At 41.1% G+C, this 15,363-nt stretch overlaps 1 protein-coding gene across 1 annotated transcript in view; it reads right to left on the minus strand.

Annotated features, from left to right (window-relative positions):
* Positions 1–12,016, minus strand: part of LOC110961690 (heparan-sulfate 6-O-sulfotransferase 3-B-like) — a 30,459-nt gene extending 18,443 nt beyond the window's left edge. The window contains exon 1 of the mRNA XM_022209395.2: positions 11,112–12,016. Coding sequence (XP_022065087.2) covers positions 11,112–11,653 — 542 coding nt within the window. The 5' untranslated portion in view covers positions 11,654–12,016. The remainder of the gene's footprint in view (positions 1–11,111) is intronic.
* Between the last annotated feature and the right edge of the window lie 3,347 nt (positions 12,017–15,363).

A 15,363-nucleotide genomic window follows, 5' to 3' on the forward strand; every position in this document is an offset into this window, starting at 1 on the left:
ACACGCCTGTGCTAGCCACCATCCGCTACTGGTCCTACACAAGCAGTGATTTCTGATCATCAAGAACTAATAAACATTACTGCATTTGTGACAATGCTGTGTGGGGGAATGAGCAGCCTTGGAGGAGGACTGCCATCTCTGAGTGCTTTTCTTGTTAAGATTGTGGCTGTTTTGAGTGACAGGTTCAGCTCCACTCAATTTCTTTGCTCATTTTTTGATTAGATGAAGTAGATTTTACGCACTGTTACTTCAAAATTCAGGAAACCTATGGGTAACGTAATGGAGTCCTTGTCCGTCTTTACGTACAGCCAGATGGCCTCTACCAGAAAAACCCCATTCCTGTGTAAAACTGAGCAGTGGAGCATTTCCATTTAGTAAATAAATTTAGCGTATATGACACATTTATCCTTATAAAGTTGCACACCCTCGGTCTAAGGGATCACAGATGCACAGTTTCTGTGTCTTCAGGCTACCGAGGGTCACACTCTCTGTCAGCATTCTTGTCACACTGAGTTTAACAACAATGTGTGGCCGTCAGCAGCCTGAAAATAACTTGATGTGTAAGCAGAGAGACTGAAATCACAGTCAAAAGCAAAGTTGACAGCGAAAGGGCAGTTTTGGGCCTAAAGCGTTTAAGAACTCTGCTTTAAAGTGGATAAAAAGAACACTCTCAGTAACATACATCCCTCCTTGAAGTCTCTGCATATGGCTCTCTTCAGCTGAGGATTTAAACCGACTCGCTGGAACTGAAGGGAGATTAATGTCAGAAAAAACTTGCAACCAGATGCTTTTCCTCATTCGGCTTGTAGTGTTTCAGCGAAGACACGAGTTTATTTAACACGCAGAAATATTAAATCATCGATAAAATCTTTGTCGCCATAATCCCGTCACTTTTTGAGCATGAACTTTCACATTTTAAAGTAGGGGTGTTAAACTCATTTTAGTCCAAGAGCCACATTCAGCCCAGTTTGATCTGCAGTAAAATCACAGCATAAGAACCTATAAATAACCACAGCTCCTCATGTCTGCCTTTGTTTTAGTGCAAACATGTTCACATTTAAGGAACTGTTTTTAAACAAAACATTAAGAACAACTAGAAATTCAATTTCACCAACATTCATCCTCAGTTTATCATTTCCACATTACAGCTTCCAGATCACAGAGTGTCTACAAAGGAACACAACATTTAGTCACACATATCTGGAACTGAACGATACAGTATGTTAGTTTATGTTTAAAACGACAAAAGTCAGACAACACAAGACAAGAAACGGCAAAAACAAGAAACAAACCGACAAAAACATGAGATAAATGACAAAAGTCAGACAAAATATTACAAAAATGAGACACAAAATGACAAAAAAAAGAGACAAACGACATGAAACAAAACAAAAAGAGACAAAACAGTTACAATGTGCCAAAAAGGAAATGCAAAATAACAAGAACAAGAAGCAAAATGACAAAAGTACCACAAAAAAGACAAAAGGCAACAAAAATAAGACAAAATGTTACAAAAATGAGACAAAATGTTACAAAAATGAGACAAAATATTACAAAAATGAGACACAAAATGACAAAAAAGAGACAAACGACATGAAACAAAACAAAAAGAGACAAAACGGTTACAATGTGCCAAAAAGGAAATGCAAAATAACAAGAACAAGAAGCAAAATGACAAAAGTACCACAAAAAAGACAAAAGGCAACAAAATAAGACAAAATGTTACAAAAATGAGACAAAATGTTACAAAAATGAGACAAAATGTTACAAAAATGAGACACAAAATGACAAAAAAAGAGACACAAAATGACAAAAAAGAGACAAACGACATGAAACAAAACAGAGAATTTTTTTTGACAAAACAGTTACAATGTGGCAAAAAGGAAACACAAAACAACAAGAAGCAAAATGACAAAAGTCCCACAAAAAACATAAAAGCAACAAAAACAAGACAAAATATTACAAAATGAGACAAAATATTACAAAAATGAGACACAAAAAAAGAGACAAACGACATGAAACAAAACAAAAAGAGACAAAAATTTGACAAAACAGCTACAATGTGGCAAAAAGTAAATACAAGACAACAAGAACAAGAAGCAAAACGACAAAAGTACCACAAAAAAGACAAAAAGCAACAAAACAAGACAAAATGTTACAAAAAAGACAAAATATTACAAAAATGAGACACAAAATTACAAAAATGAGACACAAAATGACAAAAGAACAACAAGCAATCTAGTATTTCACTTTCTGAATTAAATTACTTTACAGTTCTCGTTTTACATGTTTACATTTTGCAGTTCATGTCTTCTCTCTGACACTTCTCTAACTGTTTGACGCCCCTGTTTTACAGCTTTCATCGTGATCAGTTAGCGGCTAAAACCACCTTGTGTGTGCAGAACGAGCCGAGCTAATCAAAGCGCGCTCCGGCCGGCCTGCATTCTCTGCTCTAATGTGAAATAATGAGGTCAGTAATAAGGTTCCACTCTCTGACTGCTCAGTGTGAGGCCGAGGAGGAGCAGCCCGGCAGTTCAACCGGGTCTGACGTCCGGCAATTTGGTCGCCCGCTGCGATGCCAATGCTGTCGCCTCCTGCTGTGAGTGAAGCCCTGCAGGAGCCTCTGACCGCTGGTGTACCCATCAGAGGCTACTAGAAGTGATGATGTGTTACCCAGTGAGGTTTACATGAGGAGGGCAAGGAGACGCTGCTGATGTTAGCTAAGAGGCTAATGGAGAATAGGAGGAAAATAGAAAAAAAAAGAAGGGGGATATAACTCCAGGAGGTGAATTGCAAACCCTGTGATGTTATCAAATTCATTAAAGCCAGCATATTTTCATAATACAGCGCTATAGGCCATTGGTGTCCAACATGAGGCCCGTGGTCCAAAAGTGGTCCTCCAGAGGGTCCAATCCGGCCCTCAAAGTGTGAAAATTACAGAGAAGACATTAACTGCAGATTGTAAATTAGTAAAACTATAAATTTAAAATCATTTCTAGACCATGACAAGTTGTTTGGATCTTAAAGTAAAATACAAAATTGTTTATTGTTCTTTTGTCATTTTGTGTCTCATTGTTGGAATATTTTGTCTTGTTTTTGTTGGTTTTTGTATCTTGTTTTTGTCATTTTTTGTGTCTTGTTTTTGTCATTGTGTCTTGTTTTTGTTGCTTTTTGTTCATTTTTCCACTAACTTTTGTCGTTTTGTCATTTTCTGTCTCGTTTTGTCCATTTTTTGTCACTTTGTAACTTTTTTGTCAAATTTTTGTCTCTTTTTTTGGTTTTTATTTTGTGTCGTTTGTCTCTTTTTTGTCATTTTGTGTCTAGTTTTTCTAATATTATGTCTTGTTTTTGTTGGTTTTTTTGTTTCCTTTTGTCTCGCTTGTGGTGTTGGTCTATTTTTTGTCATTTCTTTTTTTGCCGCTCTTCGTCTCGTTTGTGTCGTTTGTGTGATTTTTTTTCTGTTTAGTTTTTGTCTATTTTTTTGTCGCTTTGTAACATTTATCACATTTTTGTCTCTTGTTTTGTTTCATGTCATTTGTCTCATTTTTGTAATATTTGGTTTTATTTTTGTTGGGTTTTTTTGTCTTACTTTTATCATTTTCATCATAAACTAAAATCCTCCATGGTTCAAGTCCAGGTGACTAAATGTTGTGTTCCTTTGTAGACACTCTGTGATCTGGAAGTTGTAACGTGGAAATGATAAACTGAGGATGAATGGTGCTGAAATTAAATTTATTTTTCTTGTGGACCCTGAACTAAAAGAGTTTGACACCCCTGCTATAGCTGGTTGCTATGCTAACTCTCCTGGTAACTAAGGAGCTAATTAATAAATTCTCACTTTTTAGTCTTATGCAATTATAAAGACGCGTTTTTTTTCCAGATGTCAACACCCCACATTCACAGCAAAGCACAGAAAATAGAATAATTACGAAGAAGATGCATTTCCAGCCGTTGCGCTGCAGGTATGGCCACGTCTGTGTGATAATATGCTGCAGTTTGTGTGTCTGCTGCTGTTATTAGTATCTACACTGGCAGGGTGTGTAGGAGAGAGGTGATTTCAAGGTGACTATTAAGTGCTGCTCAAAAGCAGACAGATGGTGCTTCTGTCTCCAGAACAGACCAGCAGGACCAGCAACATGCACCGAATGTGCAAAACATTCCTCGTTTCCTGAGGTACAGTAATGAGGTGAATCCAGGTAAAAGACATCACTGAATCATGTCATCGTGGAGAAAGGTGGCTTTAGCTGAAATGTGGGCTGTGAACAGACCCGTAGAAATTCTGCACATTCAGGGGAGAGTGGAGAATATTTAGACACACTGATTTCACAGCCTCCCTGATGGAAAAATGTGTTTCATCAGAGGATGTTTATGGGAAATGAGGCAGCTGGTTACGCTGAGGTGAAGAGGTTCTGTGGACATATAGACGCTCAGTATATTTATTATAGATATCTGTAATTCTGTTCTTCTGATTTCAGATATTCACTTCGTCTTTCTTCCTGTACAGATATAATCTCATGCACGTGGAAATCTGCAGTTCAGATTGCACTTTTCCACAATGTGAACTGAATTATGTATGAATGAGCTGATATCATGTTAGATTCTGACCAGCAACAGCTCCAGTTCAAGATGTTTTCATCCAGACTATAAGCCGCATCACTGCCAAAATCTGATCACTGGGTCCTTGTGTCATTTCTGACCTTCAGTTAGCCTAGCCGCACTAGACAACCCACGGCAACGAATTTAATTCTCTGCCAGGGTGGGTCTAGTTACCCTCCATAAGGCTCGAGGCTGGATTCTCCTAAAACTGGCCGGACCAATCACCATGAAGTGTAGAGTCAGAAGGCGGGCGTAACTAAGTGACGACAGAGGCGTGACGATTCTGACAGAAACAACCGGCGCACAATAAACAGTTATCTTTGGACTCGGCTTTGGCCACAGCCCTTAAAGATTTGAAGCTAAAATTCAACTTGAAAGATAAACAAAGGACGGCACTGAAGTGTTTCATTGAGAAGAAAGACGTATTTGGACTTATGCCGACGGGATATGGCAAATCCTTAATATACCAGTTGGCTCCGCTGGTTGGGAAGCTAATGGGACTTAGCCACAATCCGCCAGCGCTCTAGGAACTACGTCAGCCTATTCGTTGCGCTGATTGGTTGTATACCTACCCAATTGCTGCAGAGGGATTTGATAGACAACCTTTTAGCCCGCCTCCCTCCCTGTCGAGCTTCCCTAGACCCTTGTGCCGTCAGAACATGGGTCTAGTGCAGCTAGGCTAACCTTCAGGGATAATTTCATCCAAATCTGTTGGTCTGTTTTTGAGTAATGTCGCTAAAGTAATGTTGGTCTTGGGCTTCTCTTCCAGCGGCCGGGGCATCGGTGGCATCTGAACACGGGGCAGTCGAGTCCAGTGACCCCTACAGCGCCCTTCATCGCCGATTTGGTCGAGAAGACAACCCAGCAGCAGAGGTGAGTGGCGGCCCAGCTAGCGGGGTCTGGTGGTGGCCGAGCAGAGCGATGAGTCCAGACCAGATATTGCGACAGGTTAGAAAGACATGCTGGCAGCGCTCCAGGAGACTTTAAACTTATAAAACACATGTAGAAAATTAAAACGGGCTCTAAAAGCGCAGCATAAAATCCAGCAAACTGGTCAAATGGTGTCACATTTATGCTAACTTTAAACCTAGCCTGTTTTACCACTGACATAATGTGGCGTTAAGGCTCCTAATCCAGCTCTTTTTTAATAAAAAATAGAAAAAAAATGTACAAAAAAAGAATATAGAAAAACAAATATAGAAAAAATTGCAAATATATATACATATATATATATATATCCAAAAATAGAAAAAAATGACTTCAAAAAAGCTAAAAAAAATATATAAATAATAATAATGACAATGATGGTGATAATATATAAACCCAAATATTCAAAAAATAAGCAAAAAACATAAAATAAACCAAAAAAATAGAAAAATGTCCACAAAAAAATAATCAAAGCCGATATTGTATTTCTGGAGCAGTATTTTTTACAGGGTTAAAGTAGCAGCAAATGGAAGAACTCCAAATTGTACAACTACACTGTCTGAGTAAAGCGCATTTTTGTGTTCCGTCTTGTCCTGGGGAGTTAAATAAACCAGAGCATTGTCTGAGGGCTCGGATATGCGAGTCTTCCCTGCAAACTGCATCACACCCTGCTGGATGTAGCCTGAAGCTAAGTGTGGGCGTCCTCCATTCCCGGCGTGTTTGATCGCTGCCTGTCTGCACTCTTATTGCTATATGTGACTTGTATAAGATGAGAGTCATCCTTCAGTGCCAACACGCCGGTAGTAAGTCGGATTTTCTTGTGCAATCAGACCCGGAAAACAACATTTGGAGTTCTTTGTGAGTTGATAAAGCAATGGGGATTATAGATGTTTGGCTCTAATACTGTTTAACCTCTTAAGAACAGAGGGATCAAGGCAGAACACAAACAAATCCAGTGAGGCAGAGTAATCTTCCAGGGCAGATCAGAGTAGCATTAAATATTGTATTATGAGCTGTTACACGACTTCTGTACAAATGCAAACAGACTCGGCTCTGTTCCCTGGCTGCCATCGCTGTGCGTCCATCGCGGAGGGACGACATCGCCCAAAGCGACGGGACACGAGCCTTTCAGGGTTGATGAAGCAGCAACATGAAACCTGGTGGCGACGCAGAAAAGCTCTGCAGAGTCTTTATTCAGCAGGTTTAATCTGAAACGACAGCGATGTCTCGGCTTAATTGTTCGTCTTTCTCCAAACGGTTCCCCGATATTTCCTTCCAAAGGCGTGTGGACAGGAAATCAAGCCGGCATTATCCTCGGGGGAAATGAGAACTTGGTGTGACAGATTTGTGGCCGCCGAATGAGTTATGACTCACACATCCACCGACAAATTCACGGGTATAAGCTGAGTTATGACTCACGGCTGCATTTGGCTCAAATCTGATACCTTCTTCTGAAATATACATGCAGCAGCGCAACGAGTGACGCTAAACGGGAGAAATCTGTCCTCGAAACAAGACGCTGGAGCCACTCAGGAGACCTCTGACCTTCACATGGAGCAGCAGAACGAGTTTCTCCCTGCAGGGATCGGCCACGTATCACATTATCACTGAGCTCTTCCTGCCGTGGTGTCCTCTATCAGATAGGGTGCAGCGAAAGGCCAGAAAAATCATCCCGCAAGTCAACACCAACAAGAGTTAACTCAGCGCTCATTAGCTCCGTGAACATAAAGGCCACTCTCCAATCAACACCTCCCTTGTGAGAATAATTTGTGAAATGATTGACCTTTAATAGCAGAAAACTCACCACATAACCCAGATTTGGTAAACATGAAGCCAACTCGTGTCAGCTAGCAAAGTGCCAACATTAACGAGGACGGACTTTTCACTGATTTGACATTAGAGTGCTGTGAAAAAGTATTTGCCCCCTTCGCAATTTCTTGTTTTTAGGGTCCAAGCAACGAATGGCGTGAAGACCTTCATGAATTTATTATTTTTCATTCTTTGTCTGTCTTTTGAATCGCAGTTTTCAAGGCCTAAAAAATACTGGAGAACCCTACAGGACCAGTCAAAAATTTTGTATTTCAAGGGAATTGCATAGGTGTGAGTCAAAGTGGTTCAATAGCGCCACCTGGAAAATTTCAAACGGTAAATACGAGCTTTACGTAGGGCTGGGTGATATGATTTTTTTTAAAGTCATCTTGGACAATTCCGATTTTAATCCATTTTTGTTGCTTCTTTGCGTCTGTTTGCTATGGCTAGTCCCGTAGCTGCAGCACTCTTCCCATTCTTTAGGATGCCTCTGTCCGAGGTGCTGAAAGAGGTTAGTTGTGCTGCTACTCTTCGTGTTCACAGTACTTTTGCAAACCTTGCACATGACTGTAGTTTGCTCTGTGTCAGTCTTATCAAAGCCGAACCACTTCCATATAATCGATGTAACATGAGGCCCTTTTCTTGCGACCAACTCTTCGTCTGCTGTTCTGTCCGCCATGATGGGGGTGTGAGTGTTTTGGTGGAAGGAGATGAGAGGCTGAAGCAAACGCCAGTGCACAAGTTGTGAAAGGCAGAAGAAGAATCTGTATTGTTATATATTTAAGCTCGCCTCGATTTTACGCTTTGGCAAATTTTCAAATCGTCAAGTTTTAAAAACGCAAATTAATCCAATTAATTCGATTTATCGCCCAGCCCTACCTTTATGTGTCACCTACAGCTATGAAACAAGCTATGAAAGATGTAATTGATAACCATACCTTCAACCCAACAGGAAGTCAGCCATTTTGTTTTAGCTGTCATATTTTGGACCAATTTTTGCACATTTCCAAAAGCTGCACACTCAAACAGGGTAGCTGAAATTTGGCCGTGATGCACAGCAGGCATTGGTGATCAAAAGTTACCAAAATGCTCCGTAAAAGTCTGAGAACTTGGAAATGGCGGTCGGTGGAATTTCGACAATTTGCCATGACACAGGAAATGCTGTTTAACTGGCGTGTACATGCTCCAATCTGCCTCAAACTTTACATGTGTGAGCAGAGTCCAGCTGTGATGACATCTGTAGGTCGATATAGAGTCACAGTGATAGCGCCACCTGGTGGACTGTTTTGATAGTTAGCCATCAACTCTGTTGCAGTGCCTCCTGGTGGACAAGCTTGAACAGGTTACATTGAAGTGATTTCTTGATTCAATTTGTCGGTAAAATATACAAAAAAATAAGAATTTGATAAGAGGTCAAATACTTTTCCACATCACTGCACACTGAGTTGACAGGTGTTGGCTGGTGCGGCTGTTTCAGAGCCTTAAATCAGGTCAGAAGGCTGCTACTGAGGGCAGCTAATGGATTTGAAGGATTCTTGAAGGCCCTCGTCGACCCCCTTTAACGCTCTCGGTAACATATGGAGATTTGCTCTCTGAACCGACTGCAAGGCAAATTGGCTTCAACACCGAGGCGGCACACCTCAGAGGACCCTGCCCTTCTTAAGTGATTTACTCCCTTAAGCCGAGCCGTGTTGCTGCTGTAATTACAGGAAATTGAAACGGACCTCGACTGGAGGAAGGAAGCGGCCCGTTAGCCGGCTGGACGTGCAGACCGGTGGTGGAGTGCATGCTAACACCGAGGCTTTATCACCTCCACACCCTGCATTACATCCCAATGAGGACACACACGAGTGGAGCCCCGGAGGAAACTGGAAACCGAGGAGAATCGGCGCCTCAACCTGCTGTTAGAAAAAATCCACTTAGCGCTGATTTAGTGCCTCCAGATAAGCAAAGAGAGCTCCACACCTCGCTCCATTCTGTCTGACATTATTCCTCCTGTAGGCTCAGATCTATTCCAGAACTGCTAATGATTATTTCTAGTGAACTCTGTGTGTCAGAAAGAGCCCGAGGTGCTGGTTTCAAACCACCGGCTCCGTCTTCAAACTTTAAAGCGTTGAATTCAAAATGATTTAAAACGAAAAGAAGCAGAGAAAGGTCCAACGTGAGGAGATAAAACCACCAAATGTTTGGGGTTTGTCTCTCAATAAACAACAATCATTACAAAGAAAGGCCTCAAAATCAAATAATCAGGTCTTTAGTTTGATTCAGCCGCGAGTTCCTTTGGCTCACTCACTCACACGATGAATGGATGAATCACAATGCAGCTCAGTGACCGGCTTTATCATTTATTCACTCTGTCGTTCATTCACTTTACTCAGTCCCTTATTTACTGGCATCTTTCTGTTCATTCACTCATTCACCTTAAGCTCAGTCTATTTTAACCTGTTCATCTATTAAAGTGAATGAGTGAATGATGGCTTCACAAAAAAATAGTGAGGAAATCAATCGATCAATAAAAAGGTGGCGTGAATGAGTGAGATGCTTCTGTGTCATCTTTCCATTCATTCATTCATTCATTCATTCATTCACTTCAAAGGCATTTCTACCCATTAATTTGCTGAAATGAATGAGTGAATAATGGCTTTATGTAAAAAATGAGTCAGTGAGAAATCCTGTTAATCAATAAATAGGGTCGTTACCGAGTGAATGACTGAATTATAGTCTCAAATCACTGAATGCTGATTTAATCAATCACTCGTTCACTCAGCAAAGACATTAAGGGAAATTTTTATGTCAGTTATTGATGTAGTTACTTAATAACTGATTCATTCATTCATTCAGTTTAAACTCAGTGTATTTTAACCTGTTGACGTATTGAACTGAATGAGTGAATGATGGCCTCATGTCAAAAACACTCGTCGGTGAGAAAAGATAAGTTTTGTGAGTGAATGAATGGGTTAGTCACACATTCATTCATTCATTCATGAACTCACAAATGATGACAAAGAAATTACCACAATGATGGAAATCTGTTTCTATTTCAATTATTGAGTACATTGGTGGATAACTCATTCATTCATTCATCCATTCGCTTTAAACTCATTTTGAACCAGTTAACTATTGAAATGAATGAGTGAATGATGGCTTCATGTGAAAAAAGGCCTAGTGGTGACATTAGGCGAGTTTCTGTATCACTTATTGAGCTAGTTACTTTATAACTGACTCATTCATTCATTCATTTCAAACTTTTTTTTACCTATTAACTCACTGAAATGAATGAGTGAATGATGGCTTCATGTTAAAAAAAATGAAGTCAGTGAGGGGAAAGGAAGCTTTGGAAGTGAATGGGTGGGATATAGTCTCACATCATTCATTCATTCATTCATTCAAAAAATGACAAAGGAATGAGCAAAATAAAGGAAATTATTTTGTATATCAATTATTGAATGAGTGAATTCCTTCATAACTGATTCATTCATTCATTCATTCACTTTCAACTCATTTTGAATCTGTTGACTTATTAGAATGAATGAGTCAATGATGGCTTGAAATCATTCATTCATTCACAACTGACAAAGAAATGAGCAGAATAAGTGGAATCAGCTGGGTGATGGTGAATAATTCATTCACTGATTCATTCATTCATCCTAATACATGATTGGAAACGCATGAATATAAAGTTACTGATTGAAAAACTTTAGCGAATCCAGAAAGGTGCTGATAAACAGACTATGAACGCGTGAATCAGTGGATGAATGAATGAAAGCCCCTCTTCTCACCTTTTGCTCTTTGGCGCGCTCTTCTTGTCCCTCTTGTTCATCACCACCGGCACGCAGCTCGTGAGCTCGGTCCAGTCCGCGTGCAGCCCGCAGCTCCAGCCGGTGGAGAACCGGGAGAAGAGCCACGACTCTGCTTTCCCGGGCCGGTGGCAGGTGCACTTCCTCTGGCCGGGCATGCAGTCGCAGGGCTGCTCCAGCTGGATGTTCTTGACCAGGTGGCGGCCGAACGTGGTCCCGCCGGTCTTCTGGATGTGCAGGAACACCATCACATCCTCCCCGCGGATGTGGAAGTCGACGTGCCGGTCCAGGTCCCGCTCCGTGAAGTTGAACCGGGACGTGATCTTGGAGGGCAGGTCCTCGTCCGCGTCCGGCTCCGGGTAAAGTGACTCGAAGCCGGACGAGTGCCGCTGGAAGAGCCCCTGGTCGTCGGTCCTGAAGTAGCAGGTGTTGCTGTCCGCCGGACACACGTACTGGTACCCGATCATGAGGAAGAGCACCGCGGCGACGGGGATGAAGATGAGTCGGTTGAACTTCTCCTCCATGGTGGCGAACTGAAAATCACGGCTCCGAGTCCAGTTCTTCTCCCCCGCTTCTCATCCTGCGCTCGGAGCTCCTGGTGCTCACAGAGCCGGAGTCCCAGCAGCGGCGGGTCTGAACATGTCCGGCTCCGGGCGGCCTCGTCCTGCAGCGGAACCGCTCCACTTCCAAACTAATTCTTGGACCTTCAGAGGTTCTTCAGAGGTTCTTCACAGACTCTGGAACATTCTGGTCACTGCTGGTCCAGATGCCTCTCCGCTTCTCTCCTTCACAGACACCAGCACGAAGACACACATCCCCGCCTCAGGAGCGTTCTGGCTCGGCTGTCCTGCAAACTGCTGCTCGGTGTCTGATCCCGGAGCACCGGCGTCAAGTTGCACCGAATAACGGGAGGATTACCGGGCAGGACTTTCAAAATAAAACACTTTAGAGCCCACATTGTGACATTTAAAACTGGAGTATGCAGTGAAAAGCTTTTTCACAGTATTTTTATTGCACTTGTTGATCACTTAATTCATTTTTTTTTATTATTATTTTGTACACTTCATCTGTGACATTTTTTAACTTTTGTCATGGTGGAATGTGATTTAAATAAATATATGTAATTAATTAGAGGGCTTGTAATTAATTAATTGTGATTAATTGCATTTTATCAAATAGAAATATTTAATAAATAAGCAAAGTTTTTCAATTAAATGACAAAAATGTGTTGCGCTTCTTTTATATTTATCTGTGGGTTATGGTTAAAGCTGGGGTAGGCAGTATTTCTGGGGCTATAAGCTTTTTTCACTGTATTTTTTTGAATTTGTTACTTATTTATTTTTTTCCCCATTTTTGTACACTTCATTTGTGGCATATTAATATTTTTGTAGTGGTGGGAGTTAAAAAAATTATAAACAAGGTCCACAATGACAGCAGGATGTGATAGCTAAGTGAAGCCATGATTAAAAGTTAGCCTTTAACTTGAATTTTCTGTATTTCTGCAGCTTAAACCGCCTTGAAATTCGCTAAAAAATAATTGGGGTGAACTCTGATTAGACTAGTTTAATATGAGGCCCTTGATGCCTTTTGGTTTCAATTCAGTATTCCCCAAAAAAAACTTTAAATAAAACAGCCATACTTCGCTTGAACTGGTAAAATAATCCATATTTAAACTTTGCAGGTAACTTTAAAATGGTAAGATCTTGTGCTTAATATTTAAACTTGCTGGGTAAATTCACATTGCTGACATTCTTAGTGATGTTAGGACAAAATAAAATAAAAATAAAATCTGTAACCATGAGTTTTAATACACAAAGATACTTTAACAATTTACTGCAGTATTTTTATAAGATTTCATTGTAAACTTTGATGATTGATGAATTTATTTCCAAATTGTTACTTCTTATTTTGAAGACCACACATCGTAACTTCCGGTTTCGTCTGGCTGTCTTTATCTACATCTGCGCCATCTAATCACACACACACACACACACACTTGTTATGTGAGTGTCCTGCTTAAACTGATGGCTAGAATTAAATAAACGAGACTCATATAGGAGCTGCAGGCAGAAATGGGATTAAATGATCATTTTTATTTCATTTTCTATCATTTCTACAGCACATATGTGACCACAAATTGACTTTAGAGCCCCAGATTTGACGTTTACTGTCTGGTAAAGTTGTAATATTGCTTTAATGACCCACTTCTATTAGTACAAGGGCTATGCGTGTGCAGGGGATCGATAGAAATCAATGTTCTGATGTGTTGTGAGGCTGGAAATCGGTTCTCCACAGTGTGAATTTGAACACAGAATTGAAGTTTCCACTCAGGAAGCAGGAAAGAGTTAAATCCTCAGGCGAGTCATTTCAGCACCGTGGACAGATTCCAGCATGTCCAGTCGATAATTGGCGTCGTGTGTGGAGGGAAATGTGCTCTCCGTCATCGTCCTACGTAGGTTTTCCTCCACCCTGGTGGATCTGAAGCTGAAGGCATTTCAGCCCTCAGTAACGGATTTCCTTTAAGCCCGCGCTGATCAAAAGCTTTTGTTATTTTGCCTAAGATGCTCCCATCAAGGGATTTAACCTGGGTGCACTTTGGTATGTATTCGATTCAATCCTCTTTCAGGACTGGATGCTCTCTGAACCCCCTCTGCTCTGACACCCACTTAATCTGGATAAGAGTTTGGTCTTCAGTGTGTGGACAACAGGGGTGTCAGGTTCCACATTCAGCCCAGTTTGATCTCCAGTGATCCAGACCAGTAAAACCACAGAATACTAACCGATAAATAACCACATTTATGCTTTGTTTTAGTGCAAAGATGTCCACATTTAAGAATTATCTTTTTACAAAACATCATGAACAACCTGAAATTTGTGAAGAAAATGAAATTTCAGCAACATTCAGCCTCAGTTTATCATTTCCACATTACAACTTCCAGAGTGTCTACAAAGGAACACAACATTTAGTGATTTTACTGGTCACTGGAGATCAAATTGGGCTGAACGTGTAACCTGAACTAAGATGAGTTTGACACCACTGGTCTATAGGGCCTCTTGCAAGATATTCTCTTTCCTCTACAGATGATTAAAATTGGAGAAAGAGTGTGCATTAGTGTCTTGTGCCGTGAAGCGAGGCTGGTGTTGTTCTGGCTGTGCGGCTGGGATATTTACGAGGTCCCTGACGGGCTCCACACAGGCCTTATGAGAAATAACCCCTGGGAAGTGCTGAATCAGCCGACTGTACACGGCTCCCAGTAATGGAACCGGAGCTTCCTGGAAACCGTGATTGGATTGGTTTGGGGATTTCTGTTGATCTGTTTTTGTCTTTTTCATTTTCAACACACGCCTGCAGATGTGTATGTAGGTTGTATTTATCGGAATTAGTATTGATTTGAAAATGATACGGAGAAGCAGTGAAAAAAGTTTTGGGACCTCTGGCAAGCTGAGAGTTTCAGGGTTTTTCAAGCAAATGAGCAGCCTGAGATGCTATTAAGAAAATCAAATGGAATGTAAGACTGCTGCACAAGATAAAAATGAGAAAAATTGAAGAAAAGGCGACAGAAAGCACTGTGGGTTATCAGTGCATTTATTCCTGTGCAGAGTTGATGGGAGAGTCGGACAAAGCCTTCTCCAGAACATCCCAAAGGTTCTCAGTGGGTCTGAGGTCTGGACTCTGTGGAGGACAATCCAACTCATACTCCCTGATCCACTCATTCTCAATGTGAGCCCCATGAATCCTGGCATCGTCATCTTGGAACATGTCCATGCCATCAGGGAAGACATTGATGGAAAGACCTAGTCATTCAGTGTCTTCATGTATCAGTTGACTTCATTCTTTGGAAACATAACGTTGGTGAACCTGACCAACCCCAGATTCTTCCCTGGATGCCCCCATCACTGTGGAACAGGGTAAATCTGGACTCATCAGACCACATGACCTTCTTCCATTGATCCAGAGTCCAATCTTTATGCTCCATAGCAAACTGAAGCCTTTTTTCCAGATCAGCCTCACTGATCAGTGGTTTTCTCAGAAGGCGGCTGTTTTTTTTTGGACGGGCGGCGTATTAGCCTCTTGCTGCTTGTTCTGCAGGTTATCGAATAAGATGTAAATGAGAATAAGACACATATGAAGCCTGGAAGATAATCACGATGAATGAGGGCGACAAGTTTACATGTACGAAAGCAATGCAATTAAGATTCATGTTTCTTAAGTATTATAAAGGATGCAAATATG

This window comes from Acanthochromis polyacanthus, chromosome 22, assembly GCF_021347895.1.
Source record: "Acanthochromis polyacanthus isolate Apoly-LR-REF ecotype Palm Island chromosome 22, KAUST_Apoly_ChrSc, whole genome shotgun sequence".
NCBI classification, from domain to species: domain Eukaryota; kingdom Metazoa; phylum Chordata; class Actinopteri; family Pomacentridae; genus Acanthochromis; species Acanthochromis polyacanthus.